Genomic DNA, 25,018 nt, shown 5'->3' on the forward strand with positions numbered 1-25,018 from the left:
ACATTATCAAATATTTTATACCTACAGATATACTGGAAATGAAGCAACAACAAACATGGTGTTGGTTGATGTAACAATGCTTTCTGGATTCATCCCAGACCCAGAGTCTTTGAAAAAGGTGAGATATTGTAAACATTTAGTGAGAAAACCTTTGAACAGTATTTTGTACTGTACATGTTTCTATTTGAGTTACAGAGTTCACAGATAACCAGATCAATGTGATGGTTTCTTCACAGCTGAAGATGGCGCCGCTGGTGGATCATGTGGAGCAGAAGGACGACCACGTCATTATGTATTTCAAAGAGGTGAGAGACCAGTTCACACCAACACATTATTGTTCAATACAAATCAGACCACCTTTAAAACCCATTCTGACCTGAGATCAGATTCTAAAAGCTATGTTTCTATGTCGGTCGTTCTTCGATTTTTCAAAGATTGCAAACCTACAAGCTCGTAGCGCGCCACTCGGTGCTTGTAGATCTGCTATTTTTCAATAGCTAAAGCATGACATAATGCTAACACCAAAACGGGTTCCGGTTAATTCCAAGGGTAAAAATCTAACCTTACAGGTAGGCTAATCTATAGGAACATACTCTTGATCATCTACTGTACATTTCTGCCAACAGTTAACACAAGGAATAGCCATCGACCACGTCTTAGAGCTCATACAGGAAGTCCCTGTTCAGAACCTGAAGCCAGCACTGGTCAAGATCTATGATTACTACCAGCCAAGTGAGTACATGTGTAACGCCCGGGATTCGAACTCGGGCCTCCCACGTGAAAGTCCAACATCTTAACCACTGGACCAAAGGGATATCCCTCTGGACTGGGGGAGATATTAGACTTTTGTGGCCATCAGGCAGAGGCTCTGTGCCACTCTGCTACACATGTACAGTACAGTACAGTACAGTACAGTACAGTACAGTACAGTACAGTACAGTACAGTACAGTACAGTACAGTACAGTACAGTACAGTACAGTGTTACACAACCTCTCCTGTGGCTATCTGCATAGACTACAACACTACATGTACACTACACAACAGTGCTCCTCCTTTTCTCATAGGATTCAATCTACAAAAATACAAATCCATGAATAATTATGCAAGACGAGACACAAAAGACAAACAACTTGGCATGTAAATAAAACAAAAACATCAACAGAAAAAACAGAATAAAAAGCAAAAACATCATGGGATGTACAGCAACAAGCAACAACAATACATATTACATTTAAGCATGTTAACAACACAAATCATGTCACTGGCATGCATTTCTGATGTGGGTCCATGGTCAAATACGCATTCATTCGGGGGTCCTTGACATGAAAAGATTTGAAACCACATGCTGCATTATTATTATTATTTCAGTTTATAAGACTAATCAGTTTAGACGAATAACAGTCTAAGAAGTCCATAGTTTATTCTGACCCCTCCACATTTATACATGATGGATAAAGACTGTTATTCGTCTCAACTGCTCATATGTTCATGCTGAAACTGACTATAAACGAACATTGGACTAAAATGCAGTGGTGTTTTTGTATCACGCAGGTGACAACATGGAGACCGAATACAGCTATCGTTGTGATTCACAGTAATGGTCATGCGCGTCATAAGCCAGCCGTTCAGCAGGTATTGCATCATGTGAAGAATGTTACCATTTCATTGTGTTCCTGTTCTATACTGTATGTGCAGTGTGAGGTTTTGAGTGTATCTAAACTTATCTGATCAAAATGATCTAATTATCTGTACTTTTAAATGCTACAGTATATACAATCATATATTAACCCCCCACCCCCTTAAATAATTATAGCTTAAAGGACCAATTCACCACTTTTCAACCTATCTTCATATAATAGGTCTTCACTAATAATTATGATAAAATGGCACAATTCTTTCCTCAGTCTGTGTCTCATAGGAGGGCTGTGGGCAGTTCAGAAACCCGTCCACCAGTGACATCATCAATGGGGAATCCAAGCTAATAGAAACTGCAGGCTTTCTAGTCCTGAAAAGTTGCAATGCGAAAATGGAAGACATTATTCTCACGATAATACAAATCTGACATTTTTTGTAAAGAAATCATCCTAACGATGATGTCACTGGTGGACGGGTTTCTGAACTGCCCACATCCCTTCTATGAGACACAGATCGATCCCAGGCTGTCGAAGTGTCCTTGAGCAAGACTCAACCCCTGTGTGTGTGTGTGTGTGTGTGTGTGTGTGTGTGTGTGTGTGTGTGTGTGTGTGTGTGTGTGTGTGTGTGTGTGTGTGTGTGTGTGTGTGTGTGTGTGTGTGTGTGTGTGTGTGTGTGTGTGTGTGTGTGTGTGTGTGTACAATCTATATGTAAAGCGCTTGGATACAAGCACTATATAAATGCACCATTTACTATATGTAAAATTACCCCTTTTGAATAAGAAAATACAAATGTAATGTATAGATTCAGAACTGACCTCAATGTTTAGTAGTTTCTTTTAAATATTCCCTTTCCCCCCCCATCCAACAGATGTTTCAAAGAGAACCATCACCAGAACTCATTCTTCAGCCTCATTTGTTGAAAATACACCCGATTAGCATGGAAAATAATACATGTGTGTTCTTCGTGTATGTGTTTGTGTATATTTACATCACGTTTGCATAATGCATTGTGGGTCTCACTGTACTACGTCATATATAAACGGTTTAATAAGCACAGCATTTGTACAGTCTTTAGTGTAGGCCTATAATACAAGAAGTACTCCTGACTATCTGAGGCAAGGCATGGTTGGTTTGACTTCAGCCCTGCACCTTCATGGCATGCACCTTCTCACAAGCAGGACTTTAATTATTTAAAATTAATTAAGATTAGTCACTATTATTGTTTATTCATGGGTTTTGTGTTGTTAAGGTCGGGGTAAGTATGGAGGGCTATACACACCACCTTCCAGCAGGCCGCAGTCAGAGAATGTTCAGTTAAAGCCATATCTTCCATAGGGGTAGATCCACCATGTGCTGATTATGCTGAACTGGCACCAGTGGCGGCCTTATATATGTTTCAATGGTTTCAATTGAAACGGGCCTCGAGCCCGTATAGTGTGTTGTTTGGTTGTAATTGTTCCCACTTCCCAGTGCGTGCACTCACTGCACTATAGCAGCGCTGACAGATGCGATTGCATCATTGTATAGCCAATGCTGCCTTCCAGTTATACCTTAAAGTAAGAAATTGTTTAATCAAGCGAGCTGCTTTTGTGTATTTTCTACTTGGCTTCTGTTCATGCTTAGAAACGCCCAGATAGAAATGCCATTACATCGGGGATCCGAAATGCGTGTGAAACTGGGGGTCCTTGAAATGAATATGTTTCGGAATCACTGCTGGAGCCGTAAAAATCCTCCCTTATCGGGGTCACTGGCATATGTTTTCAAATGGGGGGTCCGTGGCCTAATAAATGTTGATTTGGGGGTCCTTGACACGAAAACATTTGGGAACCTCTGCCCTAAGGAGGTCCTCGATGCACATCCAACTGGAAGGAGACCCCCGGGCAGACCAGGATCAGATGGAGGGATCACATATCTCCAAGATGGTCTGGGAACGCCTCAGGATCCCCCAGAAGTAGTTACTAACGTTGCTCTGGAGAGGGAAGTCTGGAGCTCTCTGGTGGAGCTGTTGCCCCCGGTTGAAGATGGATGGGTGGATCATGGATGGGTTGTGATAATAAATCTTTTCAGTAATGTCAGCAATGTTAAACAACATTTCAGATGCAATACTGCAATATGCTATGTTTGAGTGGAAAAACTGTAGATGATTGCATAATATTTAAAAGTGCAGATAATTAACTCTCCACAAATATAAATATACACTTATTTATAGGCATGAGACTTCTAGTGATACATTTAGATTAGATTCAGATACATTTATAGACATGCCAGCTATAGGGAGTCTAAATAAAACTCAAATAACAAATGCAGTCACGAGTTTGTAAAAGCATGCAGGTTCAACAGTCGGTAACTATATAAATGTAACTACATCCTTTTATGATTTTGATACCAATTTCAAATCTGTTTAACCCTCAACCTGGGTGATTTTCACCCGGATGTGGTTTTCATAATGTCACTGAGGTCTCAGAGATGGGTGGGTCACTGTGTAGCTTCATGATGCTCAGTGACATTTGATTGATTGATTGATTAACAGTACAGCAGAATTACAGTACATTTCAAGTACAACTCAATACAAAAACAGTTAACTGTGAGTGGACGACACCTAAAGCATTACACTTGTTTACAATAGGGCACACCATTTTCTACCAGCACATGTTTGGATAAATATCACCTGGGATTAGTGATATATAGGATTAATACAAAGGAAAAGTATCCCAGCTCCATTATTTTTGAAGGAATAATTTTAATACCCACATTACCCCTTTATCATAGCCATATATAGGGCCTGTGATCTATTTTTCGTTTTTTTTCTGACATTTCATGTTTAAATATTAAAGAAGACTACCTCAAAATCAAATTGCCTTGTATTGCTAATTTGCTATACTTTAATATATTTTGAAATATTTGTTTTATGCACTACAATTACATTGGGTAAAATATACCAGGGTTTAGTGATGGTGTAACAAAAGTTGGGTTTAATGTTCTATACAGTTAGGCCTATAGGATTTATATTTCATAGGCTATATTTAAAACAAGAAATTAGCAATACATTTTGTGAATGTATTTTACTATGTAGATTTTCTTTACATTCAATTGATTGATTGAAGTATTTATTGACAGTTTGCAGAATGACAGTACATTTCAAGTACAACTCAATACTAAGACTGTTAACTGTGAGTGGACGACACCATAAACCAAAGCATTACACTAGTATGTTTACAATAGGCCCCACGTACCATTTTCAATTCATCAACGTTAGTATCCACGATAAATATATAAAACTATATTTATTTATTTCATTTTACTTTTTTTATTTGTTTGTGGAGTCAGAGTCGTCTAGGCCTACTGTATAAATACCAAACCAAACACATCTTTGTGAATACTTGCAATACTCAATTCCTTAATTTCGAAACTGGTCTAATTACCGCCACCATCTGGCGAAGTCAGGTTAAGTCTCACAATGTGTCCCTGTTCTGTCAGAAGACGTTGAGGGGTGATTTCACCCTCCGGCCACAAAGCACAGCCAGCCCAGTCTAATTAATTTGACTCAGGTCAGGTGTGCACTCGTCTCAGGCAGCTTAAATCAGCGTTCACCTCCACCACGGGCATTGTTGCTCACTCACTGCTGTGTGAGTGTATGTAGCAGGCAGCAGTAGAGACAACTGATTCTGTATCCCTCAGTCATGGCTCTCTGTAGGATTCAGACGTGGACATGGATTCTGTCTGCCTGTTTAACCTGGATTTCTATCAGTCAAGCAGCAGCAGGACCGTAAGTACATAGAGCTACACTCCACAGCTCATTTGAATGTCTGTTTGGTTATATTATTTTGTTCTTGAAAGTTGGAAGAGTACATTTTAGTTTACAGTTTAGGCTTTTAGCAAATATAACGATGTATGTATAAACATTTCCATGAATTTATAGGCAATACATGGTGACCATTCCTGCAGTAATCCAAGCCGGCTCTGAGACCATGTTCTGCGTGGATTTTATGAAGCCCAACGAAAATCTCAACATCACCATCTTTCTAGTTTACCCTAACTCGAACAAAACGATCTTCCAGAAGACTACAGACAAACCATTCCTCCACCGTGGTCTATTCCAGGTCACCTCTGGCACAGAATAAAGTTGATTTCACTTGGTTTTGTTGTTCCCATTTCAACATAATGCTAACTTTTCCTGTATCCACCACAGGCTTGTCCACTAGTGACTAATGAACTGGTGCTGAGTCTTGTTGTGGTGGTGGAAGGACCAACATTCCTATCCAGAGAAGTCAGGAAAATAATGATCAAATCCTACAAAAACATTACTTTCATCCAAACTGATAAACCAATCTACCTCCCTGGACAAACGGGTAAGAGTTTTATAAACGACTAAGTTGGAGAAAGGAATGTCATCAGTTGTGAGTCGACAGCTGTCCCATTTAGCATTTATTCAATCAATTCCTTTGTAGATAATTGTATCCAATGTCATTTATTGCAGTGAAATTCAGAATCTTTACCATGAATACCACGTTCGCGCCTGTCAATGAGCTGGTGAGTGGTTGCTACTTGTATTACAAACGTGTGTGTGTGTGTGTGTGTGTGCAGTTCAATATTTTCTGGAGAAAATGTAGGCTATATGAAAACTAGACAAGGGCTCTGGAGTGCAGGTTTTCTGTCCAATCGGCAGATGGCTGCTCAGATGGCTGACGAGACTACTCACAAGGGGGAAAATGCCATCTCCCCTCTGTAGGCTACTAGCCTGGCTAATAAGCCAGACTGAATCAGCTGTTGGGGAGGGGAGGGGAGGGGAGAAGTGTGATTTGAGTCTGGCTTATTAGCCAGGCTACCTCTGTTCTGTCTGCTATTAAGCTAATGTGGATAATATACATGTACATTTGTGACGACTACAGTATAGAAATGTTCAGAGTGTTTGATAGTGAGACTGATACAGATGATAGTTCCTGTTTAACAGAATTGTCTCTTTTTTTTTCCTATCTTTCAGTACAAGATGGTAGAGATTGAGGTAAGACTCACTGTGTTTGACATATAATGACATGCACCGCATATAATGACCAAATCAGATGTCGTACGACTACAGATGAGATTGTTTGTGAGATGATATGGTTGTCCGTTGCCTCTTCTCTCCACAACTCTCGTTTGACCAGGATGCTCATGGTAACCGCATTGCACAGTGGTTGAACCAAATGTCTAATGAGAGCATTGTGGAGCATTCTTACCCACTGAACCCTGAGGCCCACGAAGGACCCTACAGAGTTATTGTTCATGTTGACGGCATGGTACAGGATCATTATTTCAAGGTGGAGAAATACGGTAAGGGTTCATTTGTTGGTCGCTCTACACTACAGCACGCCTAAGCTGATCTGACGAGTGTTAAATTGGGTTGAGGTCTGGACTCGTTTTGTTTTGCTGTGTTGCTCAGTCCATGAATGTCTGGTCCTTACAAGCTGTACCTCATTGAAAAGGTGACTAATCAATGATAAAAATACAATAAGAATTGGTATTAAAGGGGAGAAATGATCTACCCAAAGTTAAAGTTTCAGAACTTTTTGTGAAGAGTTTAATTCAAGAATCTAAAATTTATATATTATGAAAAGTCTCACCTATTAAAACATTAAGCATGTATGTGAAAATGGTTCTCTTGTGCGGCATCTACTTTCATGTCAAATGTGCAACAATTGTCCACAGTTTTGCCAAGATTTGAAGTCAAATTGGAAGTGGATGACAAGCTGAGCATTGAACAAAAAGAATTTACAGCTAAAGTTTGTGCAACGTAAGTTATCTTGGCTTTTCTGTTCCTGTGGTCTTTGTCTACACTTAACACATTGTGGTTTCCCACAGAAAATAAACATGTCATTTAAACGTTATAATTTACAGCAAGCCTACTTTCCTGCATGGAAAAAACGCCTTAAAATGTTATGTCTGCTATGGGTGACTACCTTTTTAGAGATTAGTTTGTACGTCTCTTCATCAGGTACACCTATGGACAGCCTGTGCCTGCTACGATAGAAGTGGAGGTCTGCCGACCACTTGATCGATACAGTGTTCCTGTTCCTGGCATGACTGTGCCCTGTCATAAAGAGAGTAAACGGGTAATATGATCTATTATATATATATTATATATAAATTGTGCAGTGAAAAAATTGAACATTTTGCAACGCTGGTACTAGATTAAAGGCAATTGGTTTCTCAGTTGCCACTACTGACTGACTTTGTTCATTTGGATTACATATAAGTCGGCATGGCTTCCTTGTTATGCAGCTACACTCCCAAAAATTTACACACTTTGCTAGTTTTGAGATGGCTCAGGGTAGAAGACTGTGTTAAGCAGTCTGAGATGGCTCAGGGTAGAAGACTGTGTTAAGCTTAAGCAGTTTCGAGATGGCTCAGGGTAGAAGACGGTGTTTGAAGATGGCCAAAGAAACAGTGACCTCAATCCCCTCATACCTAGACTATTGTGTTATCCCTTTTAGCCTTAATGCACTAAAGTATTCAATCAATGATCTTGGATATTTCATAAAAGCAACGGTTAAACTATCTTCAATACATGGTTTGGCTATGGCTAACAAAACATTTTACATATTGTACTAAATGTCTATGAACACTGTTTCACAAATTGCAGAATAGGTCTTGGCCAACGCTTTGCCTGGCTTTGGCTTTTGCTTTAATCCATGACGTTATGTGCCTAAATGCCCTCATCAACTTTATGGCAATCTATAACCATTGGCTTCTGAGGTCTATCTGGTGCACACGAGGAATAGAAGGGGAGAATCTCAGTCAATCACACATTATGTATTTTCTTTTCCTCTTGTACACAGACGGGTGGGAAGGGCTGTGGAACTTTCACTTTCAATATGACAACTTTCACCACACCTGCCCAAAAGTCTCTTGATGATAAACTGCAACTCAATGCAAAAGTAGAGGAAGATGGAACAGGCAAGTCTTCACACTGTTGGAACCGTTTCAAGCAAAAATGAAGCCATGAGCTTATATAGTAGCTCATCAATGTTTCTAACACTGAAATGACATGATGGTTTTCTCCACAGGTATTGCACTGTCTGCACAAGAAAAGGTGGTCGCTCTTGTTTATTGTGTTGGATCTCTTTCCTTCATTGAAACACCCATGGTGTATAAGGAGCAATCAGTGATTGCAGGAAAAGTAAGTCCAAATGCTTCATAGTTATAGTTGTACACATTTGGCCATATTATTATGCACTCTGTATATAATCTGTTTATTTCCGACAGGTCAAAGCACGTTACTTTAATAACGCACCCATTCCTGACATGACGGTGTACCTGTTTGAGGGTCAACGGCGGTCAACGGCGCATACAATATTGTACGCATTCGATATTGTCAGGACTGACCGCAACGGTGAGGCCAGTTTCTCATTCAACACGACAGACTCCAAAGACCCTGCAGGACAGGACATCTTTCTCACAGTAAGTCAGCCTTGGTTATGTAATTTCCTGCACGAGAAGGTTGTCATTTTAGAAAGGTGAAGGCACAGCCTGGCACTCAAAACTATGCGTGTGTGTATATATATATATATATATATATGTGTACAGTATGAGCCTTAACCCAGTCCCCCAGGAGTCTACATTGAAGTCCATTTTTCACGTCACACCAAATCTATGAAAATGGCAGCTCCAAGGTTATGTGTGTCGGATCATAGGGTACAAGAGTTCCAAAATGTTGCTGAAGCATCACCGGAGGTCTAAAAAGGGAACGTATAATACAAACTAATATTCTGGTTGACTGACTTTAATTTAACCTCTCTCATCAAGGCTAGTGCGACAACAGAGTTGCAGTACCATATGTACAGAGTGCCACACATTGAGGAAGGGACACATCAGCTGTCCCTGGTCCAGGAAGGCACCGTTGACCCCAAGACCGTGAGCTCACTGGAGGTGAAGAGGACCTGGAACCCACTGGTCTGCAATGGAGAAAACAACATCACCGTCCACTACACTGTAGTTGGAGAGACTGCAGGCCGCGTGGACCTGGTCTACCTGGTGAGTAGTACCACACTGCTTGGCTGGGCACGCCGGCGAACTCAATTAATTGGCATAAAGTTTACTGGAGATATTGGGGAAACCTGGGACTGCGGTGTCTGTGGGTGAGAAACCGGACCGCCTATAAAGTCCTGCAGCATACAATAAATTGAGCAGGTGTCCGGTTTCTTAGAAAATCTTCGAGGTGCATGAACTGCCGAACGGAAGTTCTTACTGTCATTTTGTTCTCCAGAAATAATGCACCCTTTACAGGTTGTTTACATGGCTGTTCAGCAGAGCTGAACTAAGAGGGAGCATCTTCTTCCCAATGAAACTCTTATGTCTGCTATATAATGGTGGTGACATGTGGTTGTCTACACCCTGGCAATAGTACACATTCAGTACTTCGATTAACAAAATGTGCAGTTGACTAAACTTATGTACATGTATGTATCATCGGCACTATCTCCATATCTCCATTTTGTCTCTAGATTTTATCCAGAGCAGCCATTCGCCACCAAGGACTAGTAACTATTGATGTGCTGTGTAGTTCAAGTAAGTCTACACAGGACGTAATTGCCCTTGTCTTTTGTTAAGCTTCCTGTGTTTCTTTTGACATTAAACTGTACATTTAGTTTGAGAGCTATAAGGTTATTAAAATAAGCAGAAATGTTTATAAGCTGCAGCAGTAATATACATTCATATTCGATTAAGCTATACTGCAGCTACAGTTTACTACCAATTTCCTTACCTGCTGTGTTTCCAGTCAACGATGGCGAGATCTCCTTCAAGTTGGATGTCACCCCAGTAATGGCTCCATTGCTCCAGGTGCTTGTGTACGCCGTCCTCCCCAGTAAGACGGTCATTGCTCACAGCGCAGACTTCACCACAGAGAAATGCTTCCGTAATAAGGTCAGTTTAAGTTTGGCCTCTGCTCTCTTTTGTGCCAATGTTCATGGGATCTGGGTAACCTTGTCTGGTCACTGTGGAGTCAGAAGACTCTTCAAATGTGAGTGGGGCTAACCTGGGGCTTGACACATTGCACGTGTCAAGGTCTGCATTCATGGTGATGTTTTGTTTTACAATCCAGGTGGTTCTGGAGTTCTCTCCATCCACGGCGATCCCCGGAGAGAAGAACACACTGCAGGTGTCGGCCACGGCAGGCTCTCTGTGTGGCGTCAGTGCCATCGACAAGAGTGTTCACATCAAGGCGCCAGGGAAGCGGCTGGATGCAGACAAGGTGAGACTTTCTTATTCCCTGACATAATCATTTATGGCCTTTAATTTGTTTCTGATACAGTACCTATAGTAAAACACCATGGCAGTTTCTGTAAATGTAGTCTTTTCCTGTCTTCATTTATACGCTGTGCGTACAGTAGAGGGTACACAGTCAGCCTTGCTTGAGCATCGTACTGGGTCCAGTAATTTTGCATTGTTATTGGACCTTGTTTGTTTACCCCAACCACCCTGTATTTTACAAAAGACTCGGGTCATTTTCACCTCAACCTCTTTTCTTTTGAACAGATATTTGACCGGTTGCCGGTCAAGATGGCCTACTCTATTCCATTTGACCTTTACGATGCTGTGCAGCCTGTACAATGTTTGCCTGTGAGACAAAAAAGAAGTGTTTTTGGTCACGTTGGACGTGATGAAAGAAAGGATGCTTTCACAGTGTTTAAGGTATCTCTTTGCAATAATATAATGTATAACTTTTACATTTCTAAAGGATAATATGTACAGTATATATATTCTTTTGAGGTCTGTTAAAGGATGCACTCCCAATTTATTAGAGTATTAATGTTTTTTTCTAGGACTTGGGACTGAAGATGGCAACAAATTTGCGTGTCAAAGCACATTCCTGTGTCCTCTTCAAGGGAAGAGAGTACTACAAACAAGTCCCAAGTAAATTTAACAACCGTGACATTAGTTGATTTCAGTGTGCTTGTGTTTGTATTCATGAATAGTGATTTATTTATTTCCCCCTCAGTGCCAGGACCAATAGCCTTCGCTAGTGGTGGTCTAGGATCTTCCATACAGACCATCCGCTCCTTCTTCCCAGAGACATGGATATGGGACCTGGTGGCAGTGGGGTGAGTGCACAGAGCTACAACACGAGCGTTAAACGGCCTATTCTTTGAAATGGAATTTGAGTAGTTCAAGATTCACTTCAAAGCTGTATTTATGAAGTTTGTGTCTTTACAATCCAACCTCATAAATACAGAGGGGGGGGAACTCATTCTCATAAGCCAGTATGTACTTGATGTCCAATAGTTTAATATTTGCCTGTCTGTCCTTCCATCCAGGACCTCGGGAAAAGCGGACATGTCCCTCACTGTCCCAGACACCATCACCACATGGGAGACGGAGGCTTTCTGCTTGTCGTCCAGCGGCTTCGGTCTCGCTCCTCCCAAGGAGCTCAAAGTCTTCCAGCCCTTCTTCCTGGAGCTCAGCCTGCCTTACTCCATCGTCAGGGGAGAGACATTTGTTCTGAAGGCTACCGTCTTCAACTATCTGTCCAGCTGCATCATGGTACTTGTTGTTGTAAATGCCAGTACATTTGTGGCAACTTTTGGTACATTCTGTAACCTGTGTAGACATATTTACAATAGTCATTGGTGGCTAACTCGGGCTGAAACATTGCCCAAATATTAAGTCTAAGTCATACTGTAGAAATCATATGAAAATTATAGGTTGGCCAGATGACTAAAAAGCTACACTGTAGTTGGAGCCCTGTCTTGTTATATTTTAATATAGTACGGTTGAATCATCTCATTTCACTTTGTTTTTTTTATTCCATCAGGTGAGTGCGACTCCCAGCCGCTCATCAGATTACACTCTCTCAGCCATCCCTGGTGAAGAGTACTCCTCCTGTGTCTGTGCCAACGGACGCAAGACCTTCAACTGGACTATGGATGTCTATGTCCTAGGTGAGACCTGAACTCTAGCACAGTTTAAATCTTTCAATACCATGCAATAACGTTGTACCAACACTTGGCTTCCCTATGGGACAAGCTATGACACATAATCAAACGGCACATTGCCCACGGAAGGCGGCTTCCATTACTTCCAGTCCATTTTCAAGAGAACCTTCTGATCTCCATGTTATCAGAGATGTTTGTCATTGCTAATGTATGTTTCCAGGCGTTGTTAATGTGACTGTGACTGCTGAGGCAGTGGCGTCCACTGTATCGTGTAACAACGAGGCGGTCAGTGTACCCGAGAGAGGTCGCGTTGATGTCATCACTCGCTCTCTGATAATCAAGGTAGAGTTGTAACGGTCCTAAGATTTTAAACCCACAATCTATAGTTATTTGTTTATGCAACGATTTCCAAAGAGTCACATGTCCAATCTGGTGTGCCCTCTGCTCCAAATAGCTTTAATAAAATTAATTGGAGGCCAACTTTTCTAAATTCACTTTAGTTATTGGCCCCACTAGGGGTGTCTGGCCAGTTATAGTCCAGCACTTTTGAAAGTGCAATTTGCTTTACTCGATGTACATTTGGCCGATACTGGATTGAATTGTCTGCCTTTCTCCCTTTTCAGTCGGAAGGAACGGAAGTAAGACGGACCTACAACTGGTTGTTGTCTGCTAAAGGTGAGTACTGGCAGAACTAACACAGGGTGGATAGTTTCAGGGCAAAGATTATTAAAAAATATATATATATATACTTATGATGCTAAGGACGTGTGTACAAGTATTCTATTTAATGATATAAAACAAGACCACTGAAATCACTTTTTATTTTTTTTGACCGCGGCCATTGCTACGGTAGGCAACTCCTTGCTCAGAGCTCCCGGACACATCCAAATTCACTTGTTTACGGGCAGACACTACTTTCTCTAAATCTACGATGCTCAACAACATGGTTTTGATCAGAACGCCGATGTTCTGTCCTAATTTCTGACTTAACCTGAGCATCTCGTTTGGAATATTAACACTTCTAAAGAGACCAGCGTGGGCTAGTAATCTTTTCACCTGCTGGGGGGGAGGGGGAATGGAATAATTCCCAGGCAAAAGTAGTGTTGAATGACTTTAAATGTACTTTGTTCCTGTTTAATATTGTGACACGGCCATTAACGACTTAAACCAACTAAACTAACCCTATCTCATTTTTGGGCATGCCATTATAGGCAAAATTGAATTTTTCAAAAGTATAGAATCCTGCTGTGAAATGTTTGGTTCTTTAGGGGGTGGTTCAGTGGTTGACAACACCGGGCGGGACCTAATAATAATGCCCGTTTCCAGAGTCTTGTGACTGAGGTGACTGTTTCATTTCTGTTCCTCGAGTTCATGTTTTGTTCAAAGTTAAATCTTTTTCCTCTGTCTAGGATATGTCGGAGAGACTCTAACAGAGGACTTCCAGCTCCAACTCCCTGAGAATGTGATTACGGGATCGGCCACTTGTTCTATATCCGTCCTGGGTAAGGATGCGTGTTTTGTTTTTACTCAATTTCAAGGTTTTCTGTTTATGATGCGTAGCTTGCGGAGGCAGTTCAGTCAAATAAACTCGCGTGGCTTCATGCTATGCTCGCGGGTCATACATGTACTGGAGGGGTTAATATGCTGCATTACTATGTGGGTGTATACAGTGTTTGCAACTAGACTCTCATTGAAGGGAAAGGGTAACTAGACTAAGCTTAAGAACTTGTTTACAGCCAGGCCCTGCTCATAGAACATTTCATGGTAGAGGTTCAATGCCTTGTCCAAGGGCACTTCAGCGGTGGTAATTTTAACGCGCCGGTCCGGGGATACGAACTAGCGACCTTCCGATATCAAGACCGCTCTGCAAACCGTTCGGCCACGGCTGCCTCAGCCGCTTGCTGATGTGGCAGTCAGCTGACCAATTGGGCGGGGTATATGGGGCTACATTTTCGTCACCGCTAAACCCCTTATCCCTACACTTTGTCTTTTTTCTTTTTTTACTATTTTGCAAAACATTTTTGAATAGTTAAAATGGCCAGTCTACAATCTCACAACATGTCCATAGATTGGCTAGTTGAACTAGTCAAATGTTTTTCCATAGTAAAAAAAAGATGAACGGAATTAATTCTGTACTGGCCATATAAGGAGCATGTCTTGAGTGTACAGCGTGTAAATTCACAATACATTTTGGTTAAATCTATTTGTGAGTTATCTGACTGAATTGCCTTATTTCAAGGACGGTCTAATACCAAAAAAAATGTAATCTTCTGAACATTTGTATTACTCATTGACCGTTTATTAAACAAGCACCCCTTTATGGCTCTTTATAACTACAAAGCATAACCCAGACCCTTCCCTTAATTCATAACCTCACATTTTCTCTGGAACATCTTGTTTCCATAGGTGATGAACATTTTAAAATATTAACTTGTACATACTGCCAGTAGTTTACAAGAGATTTTGAGACTGATAGGCCAACATTGCTGTCCTTGGAGCCCCTTTGCTGTTAGTTTCAATCTAGTATCTCTTTGACAACAGGTGACCTCTTGGGCCGTGCCATGAAGAACGTGGCTGGACTGCTGAGGATGCCGTATGGATGTGGGGAACAGAATATGGCGCTCTTAGCTCCCAACGTCTACGTCTTGCAATACCTGGAGAACACAAACCAGCTGACAGCGGCCATCAAGGAGAAGGCCCTGCCCTTCCTGGTCGGCGGTGAGTCAAGTGTCTGGATTGTCTTAATTTAGTAAACTAGCCCTTACCCGTTGTGAGATATTTGCCCCCCCCCCCCCCCTTGTGGCCGCGGGGGGTACTGCGCCCGGTTGTGTTTTCACACTTTTAATTCATTATTAATCATTAATATGTCAAATCGAAAAAAGGGCTTCGTTAAGACCTCCATATTATTATGGTCAATGCCTGTGTGTGTGTGTGTGAAAAGTGGGAGCGCTTGGTGCAGGCAGTGAGGAGCTACGGCAGTGTTTCTGACACACACAGACACACAGACATTGACTGAATTATAGTATGATGATATGATGATTTTCAAGGGCCAGCAATCGAGTGTCTCCCTCCCAACACACCTTTACCTCACCCACAATGCTGTGTTCCTCTGTATTTGTCATGACTTTATAATAATGAATAATCTAAATGCAGGCTACCACAGACAACTACTCTACAAGCACAGCAATGGTGCCTACAGCACGTTTGTAAACGGTGAAGAGAACACTTGGTGAGAATATTATTAAATGTGTATAACAAATGCTACAGTATAATTTAGTTTGAGGTATGGGGATATAATCATTCCTCAACTAATGTCTTGATAACACACACGTGTGTAAATATCTTTGTCCAGGTTGACTGCATTTGTCCTGAGAACTTTGGTCCAAGCGAAGTCTTTCTACAACCCCCTCGACCAGTTGAACATACAGTCGACCATAGAACAAGCCAAGACCTGGCTGGATAGTAAAAGGAAACCCGATGGCTGTTTTGAACAATCTGGAAGACTCTTAAACAACAGACTGAAGGTACAGAGAGGACCAATTGGAGTCGGGTACACACCAGTGTTGTGTTCGTCGACTAAAACTAAGTGAAAACTATTCAAGAGACTAGTACTAAAACTAAAATTGAAATTTGCTGCCAAAAACAACACTGGTACACACTCTGTAAAGGAGTTTAGTGTAGCATGTTAATGTTTCTAAAATATATTTTGGAGTAAAAACTCTAAAATATATTTTGGAAACATAATGGGAGATTGTAACATGTCTTTGTATTATTGCTCTCCTCTGCAGGGTGGAGTGTCGGATGAAGTGACTCTCAGTGCTTACATCACTGCTACATTCCTAGAATTCGGTATCGATGTCAAGGTAACTGTCCTGGGAATTTTGAGTTTTGCTGCAATAAGATTCAGAGAATGCTGTGGTGCCATTATTCAAATGAAGCACATTTTGCCTGGAGAAGGCTAGCTTATGTCACTGGAGGTATAAGGCCTACTTGTCTCTCTGTAGGAACATGTGGGGAGTCTGTCTTGCCTGAAGGATGCCATCAATGTGTCCATGGAGACCAACACCTACACCACAGCTCTGCTGGCCTACGTCTTCTCTCTGGCGGGGGACACGACTGCAAGCTCACAGCTCCTTAATCGCCTGGACGAGATTGCATTGGAAAGCGATGGTGCGACTGAAAGTATTTAGATAAGATTGTTATCAAACTGTATTTACTTGATTAGCAGCCATAAAGCATTACAGTGCTGTGTTTATACAGTGGAGGTTGTGCAGGAGTGACAAAAAATACCTTATGGCCATGACGACCCATAATGTACAGTAAAACATTAGACGACGTCAAACTCGGCACTCACTTTATGCATGAGCAGACCCTTTTATTGTTGTGCATTTACCAGTAAAGTTGATAGATTTTTGTGTCTTGGTGCTTCCCCAGGAGGTTTCCTGCATTGGTCTCAGACCTCCGACGACACTTCGGCCTCTCTGTCCGTAGAGATCACCTCCTACGTGCTGCTGGCCAAGCTTTACAGCCCTGAACCTAGAGCTGCAGACTATACTCCCATCGCGAAGTGGTTGGCCCGCCAGCAGAACTCCCACGGTGGATTCTCCTCCACACAGGTTCGGCTCAAATCTTTCTATCGGATGAAATGCTGCCTACTGAACGTCCACAGACTCCACACCTTGTTGCACGGTTTGCGAGAGTAGTCTCCTCGTTCTAAATGGTTCGTCTTTCTTAAGCTCTAAACGGCAGGTCCTTAAATCTCTGACACTTTCTTATGCTCTCCTTAGATCTCTGAAACCGCACATCTTTGTAACTATTATGATGTTGCTCTGCTCTCCTGCAGTCTCGCTTTCGCGTAATACACAGTAGTAAAACATAAAAGCCATTGCAACATCTCTTATCTGTGATGCTGCAATATTATACATTGATTTTGGCCAGTGGCATGGGTAGGGAGGAGGTTCTATTGAAAAATAATACGGTGGTAATAATAATGAAGAGAATCAGACAACTTTGTTCAAAATTGTGAAATATGAAATGGTTCATTGTTGACACCCTTAACGCACAGGACAAAGTTCACCGTCCTTTCAATTGGTAACACCCAGTGCCCAGGACTATGTTTCCTCAAAAAGACAGTATTTATATCCAAACCCATCGCATCGCTCCACAGGCTGGGAGCGCCTGTTGCACAACATTCGGTGGGACGTCATCTAAAATGTTCCCCTGCTTTTTTACACACGAGACTGAGAATCGTAAATGTTAACTCTTGATCTAATTCTAAGAAAAGATGTCTTAGAAGGCCCACCGCGGTCCCGTCGCTAGTCGCAGTAGATTTAATCATAACTCCCGTTGTTGTCGATCGCCTCTAGAGTGTTTTGGCTAAATTTAGCTGCTACAGCCACATCTGGGATAACCTCAGGAACACTGAACTGAGCTAGGTGGTGTGAAATTACACTGATCAGCTTCTTGCATAATATGCCCTTGCTGGTGTATCCCTATGGAGACTTCCTCCCGCTTCCCCACTGTTCCGTTAGTCAGTAAACACAGATGGTGAAGATGTGGTGAATTAAACTGTTCCATTCAAACGTAGAAGTAGGCTTGTAGACGGATCAATCCCACCACACGGCCTGTCTGGTGACTTGCATCAGAACATCACCAGACAAGCACTGTTCAGCTGGTCAACATAGCTCTGTACGTGGCAGACTGATTTTCAGACGTGGTTTGTGTGCTTTGTAGGACACGGTAGTGGCTATTCAGGCCCTGGCTCGCTTCGCCGATCTGTACTTCAAAACGTACTACGACCCTGAGGACTCCAGCACTCTGACGGTCAAATCCTCCAGCGGTGAAGAGGTCTTCAACGTGAACATGGCCAACAGACTGCTCTACCAGGAGAAGGCGCTGCACATTGTCAGGGGAGGAGTGTACAGCCTGGAGGTCAAGGGCACTGCATGCCTCGCAGTGCAGGTGAGCTCACTATCTATAAAGTTGTATATTAACCGTCCTATATGTAATTACAAATGGCCTTTTTCTTAAAAACAAGCCATGTAGAATTAAGCCATTTACTCTTCATGACTGTAGAAATGAAATTCCTCTTCCGTTTCCTCAGATGTCTCTTAAGTACAACATCCCGACACCAGTTGAGGAAAGCAGTTTGTCCATCAAGGTCACGCCTGAGGCCGACTGCAGCAGCCACTCTCTGACACCGACGATGACTCTGAAACTACAAAGCCTGTAAGGATCACCTGTAGAGACGGAACCACAACCATGTTAAATGTACCCATTATTGACGACAAAGAAATCCCCACTAAATATGAGAATTGTGAACAAATTATAGGCAATATTATTGTATATTCAAACAGCCAAAAGCTTCCCAAAACCTCCCCCCAAAATGCTTGAATTAGAAATGATGTTTTAACGTGTTATACCCACACAGATATACTGGAAATGAAACCACTTCCAACATGGTGTTGGTTGATGTGGCGATGCTTTCTGGATTCATCCCACACCCAGAGTCTTTGAAAAGGGTGAGTTATAAACATTTTTGTCTTGGTGAGAACTTTTAATTTGTAGATGTTAACGTTCCAACACATTGGTTATCATCCATAACCTCTGTATTGGTCGTCATATTTTACCTGTTTAGTATGACCAGCCCTTACCCGTGAGATATTTGCCTCCCAAGGGGGGTACTGCGCCCGGGTCCGTTTTAATTCACTAATAAATTCATTATTAATCATGAATGTGTCAAATTGAAAAAAGGCCTCCGTTAAGACCTCCATATTCATATGGTCAATGCCTGTGTGAAAAGTGGGAGTGATTGGTGCAGGCAATGATGAGAGAACGCGCTGTTTCTGACACACAGACAGACAGAGACTGAATTATAGTATGATAAGAATACAGAGGTAATGGATGTTTAATATGGTTTCTTCACAGCTGAAAATGGCTCTGCTGGTGGATCTTCTAGAGCAAAAGGACGACCACATCATTCTGTATCTAACAGAGGTGAGAGTTGGGGATAATTAAGGTCCAGGTGGTCACATTGTAGAGATAATTCAGACGGGGCGTTTATAACCACCGATGTGAAGCGTCACCCTGAAGGTGAATTATCCTACAATGACCACCTAGGCAGACATTATCCCACTTATTACACAGCTACTTAATACATTAATGAATTGTTGGAAAACGGCAGCAGGTGCTCCCGAGGCTTTGATTAGACGTCGGCCTGTTATAGAGTGGAGCAACAGTCCTAGTGGTCCTGGTACAATGGAAAGACCAAGGAGGACTATTGGGAATCACTTGGCATGAGTGTTACATTTATGACAATATATAGTGATGGTGTGGTATGGTGAACTACATTTCTGCCAACAGTTAACACGAGGCATACCTATCAACCACACCTTGGAGCTCATACAGACTGTCCCTGTTCTGAACCTGAAACCAGCACTGGTCAAGATCTACGATTACTACCATCCGAGTGAGTACATAATGTGTGACTAAACCCTGAGTGAGTACATGTGTGACTGAACCCTGAGTGAGTACATGTGTGACTGAACCCTGAGTGAGTACATGTGTGACTGAACCCTGAGTGAGTACATGTGTGACTGAACCCTGAGTGAGTACATGTGTGACTAAACCCTGAGTGAGTACATGTGTGACTAAACCCTGAGTGAGTACATGTGTGACTAAACCCTGAGTGAGTACATGTGTGACTGAGATGTAGGAGAGGTTTAACACTGTACTAGTATTTGAGGATGTGCATGCATTTTACAGTAGATTATTGTACTATTCTGACGGTGTTGTAGGCAAATTGACAATACATGCACTTTGCTTTTATGTGTGCCGCATACAAGTATATCGGCCATTTCCAGATTTGGGCACGGTTTGAGCCGATACTTCCATTATGAATAACTAATAATAAAACCTGTGGAAGGAGGTCTGCAGGTACTACTGTATGTTGTCCTACTGGCACGACATTTATTTGGCAACGGCAGATTGCAAGATTAGCTCTGGGGCAAAGACACTCCTGGAGAAAATCAAATGGTTTGATTATAGTTGCATGCAGTTTATTATACATTTACGTTGATCTGAAATGGTGATTAAGCTGTTGGTCAATCTGCGTTTTGAGTTGTTCCAATATCTGATTTAACGGACACCAAATGGAGGACTCTTCTGTCCTGTTGCTCTGAAGTAAACTCTCATGGTCTTGTTTTCACTCAGGTGACAACATGGAGACGGAATACAGCTATCCTTGTCATTGCCAGTAACCATGCATGATGTAGCCAGCAGGTAAATACTATTTTACTAATGATTCCTCAATGTGTGTTTACAGTAAGTGTACCTGTATCTTCTAAATGCATCCCTTTTTATATAATTTATTGACCAATGAGTATCGATGTACATGGCATGCTCTACAGTGCTTCCCAAAATGGGGTCTGGGGTCCTTGAGGCAGTTCCAGGGGGTCCCCAGCTAAATGTTTGGAACCAAATGGACCCTTATGGGGGTCCATTTCTATTTGTACACTCTCGGAGTTAAATTAACATCGATTTTACAATATAAATTGGCGGTCCGTAGCCTAATGCAGGTAAACTGGGGATCCTTGAAATTAACCGGGTTGAGAATCACTGCTGGAGACGTCAAAATCTGCGCTCATGGCTGGTCTATAATGTCAATTTGGGGGTCCTTGACATGAAAAGGTTTGGGAACAACTTTGTAGTAGAGCAGTGGTTCCAGAACAGTTTTTGTTTTTACTCTTAAAACTATCAGATCCCATGCCTATTTAAATACTGGGCAATTCTATGAACTTTTCCTCAAAATGTGCTTATTGCAGTACAGCACTGTATCGACAAAATGAGTAATGGATCATATGGTAGATGTTTGCTTAACCCCTTTTTATAAATCTAAATGTGAATATTTTGAATTCCTCACAATGTCATCCTATATATATAATATATCAAATGTTTTACATTTACAGGTGGAGTACTTGAAGAGAAACGTCGTCTCAACTTCAACCTATAATTGAAACGTGTATAATTGGAAATGTATCAAAGATAATAAAGTTGTGTTAACATGGAAGGTAGTGAATGTGTCTTTGTGCATATATACAGTACCTCACGTCACATGTACACAATTTGTACAGTAACAAGTTTGCATTAAGTTGGTCTATGTAGTGTATAAATGCATGGCATATACAGAAGTTGGGATGAATTGCATGATGGTTTTTAAAAATTGCTGTGGCATTCCATCAAACTGTCATCCATTTTCTCTAAATGTTAATCAGACATAAACGTTTAAGCTTACTGTAGAACTGCATTAGAAAGGAGGAGGGAAAAAAGCATAGGCCTACATGAATTCTGCAGTTGGCCTAATTATATTCTAAAGTTCCATTCTCAGCCTCAAGTCTAATGTTTCTAACCCACATTGTGCATATGATATTTGTATAATAATGAACTTGACAAGACAAAACTTGACTTGGGTTTTGGTGACACAAATGCTTGAAAATAACTTCTAATGACAAACTGCATGGCCTGCCCTACAACTTTAATAGTTTAGTACTTCCACCTGCCCAGCTAACATGTCCATCTGGGCCCCACTTGGGTTTTGACATGGGCTATGGGCATGTGTTCCGAGTGGGCTGTGCACCCAGTTTTCACAAAGGGCCCACCCGTGTTAGCCCATATGGGCTTATGCGGGTTTCTAAGTGGGTCTTAGGTGGTATCCAAATGGGCCATTTTATTTCAGAACCATGTGTGCGCCACCTGTGTTTGCCTATATGGGTTTGAACTGGGATCTGATTGGGCCTTAAGTGGGTACCAGCTGGGCGAATTATATGTGACCCATGTAGGCCACACTTGTGTCCGCCCTCATTGTCTTCCGTCCTGTTTCTGTTGTCCCCTGCTGTCGACTGTTCATTCCTACAGATAGGATGCAGTGTTTCCAGTTTTCTGTAGTAGTTTCTTCAAGTGTTCAAACTTTATGACTGGATAGCACTTGATCTGTAGAGTCCTACATTACTATCTCCTACGATCAAGGGTTAGGGTTAGGGTACTGTAGCATGCCGTTTTTCATCATTTTTGAGGATTTGAAAAAAATTACGAAAATCACTCAGACCATGGACTATAGCCCATGGCCTGTAAAAACGGGGATTTGTAAAAAAGACATCACTTCATTTTTGACCATGGATTATAGGTTAGGGTTGGGTTCCACGGGCTAATAAAGTGTAAATTCGGGGATCCTTGACAAAGGGTTTGGGAACCACTAACCACCAGTTAGCTCAGTGTGATGAGAGGCTGTCCTTTGGAGCCACAGGTCCAGGGTTCAAATCCCACATTAGTCATAACTTTGACACTTTGCTTTGCACACTGATTTCCAGAAGGACAACTTTAAAGCAGCCCAGAAATTCACCATGATTGTGTGCCTCAGTGGCCCAGTGGATAAGTCAAATGATATCCGTAGTATACCTAGTAGAAGTGTGCCGGTTCAAACCGGCAAAGACTCATGTCTTTACTTTCAAAACCGATGTCGGAAGAAGAAAACAAACAAAAAAGCTGTGTAGTAGTATGCGCGCTTGGTCGAGTTCCATCTTCGTCCTTTTTTTGTTCCAAGTGTTTCAACAATGTTGCAACTTCCGGGCCACCGATTGGCCGGTGCCCGGATCGTGCAGGCTACCATTGGCTGGTTCCAACTGGGGTTCCAACCCAGGAGCCAATGGGGGCATGGTCCCGCCCCTACCTCTCAGTAATTCCAAAACAGCACGGCGGCGGCCATCTTGTTACAGTGTGCGGTGGATGGACGTATTCATAATTTTAATAAATCGTACAAGGTGTTTGGAAAATATTTAAAGGCAGCAGGGCTTTCTCCAGGGGCCAATAAGGGAACGATTTTAATTTGGAACATTTCTGTCCATTTTTGGCTTAGTTATGGACATGTAGTATCTGTTAGCATGTTAGCTAGCTGCTGGATGATGATGATGATGATGATGATGGGTTCTTAATATTATGTGTGAATATTTCATATTTTTTTATTAAATCGTACAAGGCGTTTGGAAAATATTTAAAGGCAGCAGGGCTTTCTCCAGGGGCCAATAAGGGAACGATTTTAATTTGGAACATTTCTGTCCATTTTTGGCTTAGTTATGGACATGTATAGTATCTGTTAGCATGTTAGCTAGCTGCTGGATGATGATGATGATGATGGGTTCTTCTTATGTGTGAATATTTCATATTTTTTTATTAAATCGTACAAGGCGTTTGGAAATTAGTGAAAGGCACCGTGGCGTCAACCAGGTCTCACCAAGGAATCGACTTTAATTTGGAACATTTTTGGTTCATTTTGGCATAGACATGGACATTGCAGCATATGTTAGCATTAGCTGCAATGGGTTCTTCTCATTATTGCGAACGCAGTGATTGCGAACAAGTGAGCACTTACTATGAGACCTAGCAGATCATGTCTGTCTGTCTGTCTGTCTGTGTGTGTGTGTCTGTCCCGCTATCCAAATATGGAGTGTGTTGCATCAGCAATCACTCAGCTCCATATATGGCCACAAAAGGGGCCAGGTCCACTCAGCTCCATATATGGGCACAAAATGTGAAAATTATGTAATATGAGCCAGATTGTAGATTGGCTATTTTAGTATTTTTCTTGTTTTATTTATTTAACTGTCTAGGCCTATTCACATGCAATGAACTCAAGTGTCACAAAGCAAAGCAACACGAAAAGCGATGGTAATAGTACTATTAGCCAGCTTCTGCTGACCTATATGGGGTGCGAGGCCCTGCATTGCTCAATAACCTGCTTTGATGACACTTTTGTCCTTTTGTATGTTTAAATCAAATGTCAAATTATAGTTCAAAGACACCAAGAAGATAGTCTGTGATTACAATATCAATTTAAAATGTATTACCCATTTCTTGTTTCCTGTTTTCCACTTCATGATAAATGCTTTTATTTGATGTATTCCCATGCTTTTGTTCTTGCTTAATGTAAGTCGCTCTGGATTAAGAGCGTCTGCTAAATGCCTAAATTGTAAAATTGTAAATTGTCCCCTTGCGCGCAGGGTCCGGCCCATTCCTCTCTGTTATGTCATATGACGAGCATTTAACTTTTAATATCACAATTATTGTAGCTAATCTTTAACTGAATCTGGAAGTATTCCTTTATTAAATGATTCTTCATAGTCTGGAATTATAACTGATCAATTTTCTTTTGTGACTTTCGCCTTTATTTTATATGGAGGGACAGTCAGTGGTGTAAACTTTATTTATATAGCACATTTCATACATAAAATGCAACTCTGTCACATTCTGTCTCTCCCTCAGTCTCCACACTGGCCTCCCATATCCCATTCCAGCACACCCAGTTCCATTTACACACCTGTCAACTACCTAATCAGCCCAGCAGTGAACACTTCTCCAATCAACCTGCTCACTATAAAACTGGACTCAGTACAAACACTCATTGTCAGTTCATAACCTGTGTC

At 41.6% G+C, this 25,018-nt stretch overlaps 1 protein-coding gene across 1 annotated transcript; it reads left to right on the forward strand.

Annotated features, from left to right (window-relative positions):
* Positions 1–242: 242 nt before the first annotated feature.
* Positions 243–20,803, forward strand: LOC308321886 (alpha-2-macroglobulin-like; the record flags this gene model as incomplete). Its single annotated transcript, XM_080772982.1, has 30 exons — positions 243–305; positions 627–732; positions 6,113–6,165; positions 6,617–6,637; positions 6,780–6,911; positions 8,878–9,072; positions 9,418–9,645; positions 10,116–10,179; positions 10,391–10,536; positions 10,715–10,864; positions 11,149–11,217; positions 11,499–11,526; positions 11,612–11,714; positions 11,928–12,153; positions 12,425–12,551; positions 12,766–12,887; positions 13,169–13,220; positions 13,955–14,047; positions 15,087–15,263; positions 15,699–15,774; positions 15,898–16,069; positions 16,334–16,408; positions 16,550–16,715; positions 16,980–17,161; positions 18,279–18,506; positions 18,649–18,773; positions 18,976–19,066; positions 19,473–19,541; positions 19,908–20,013; positions 20,757–20,803. The coding sequence occupies 30 exons, from the start codon at positions 243–245 to the stop codon at positions 20,801–20,803; spliced, it is 3,492 nt and encodes a 1,163-aa protein (XP_080629108.1).
* Positions 20,804–25,018: the final 4,215 nt, after the last annotated feature.

Source organism: Protomyctophum bolini (assembly GCF_963924005.1).
Source record: "Protomyctophum bolini genome assembly, chromosome: 9".
Classification (NCBI taxonomy): domain Eukaryota; kingdom Metazoa; phylum Chordata; class Actinopteri; order Myctophiformes; family Myctophidae; genus Protomyctophum; species Protomyctophum bolini.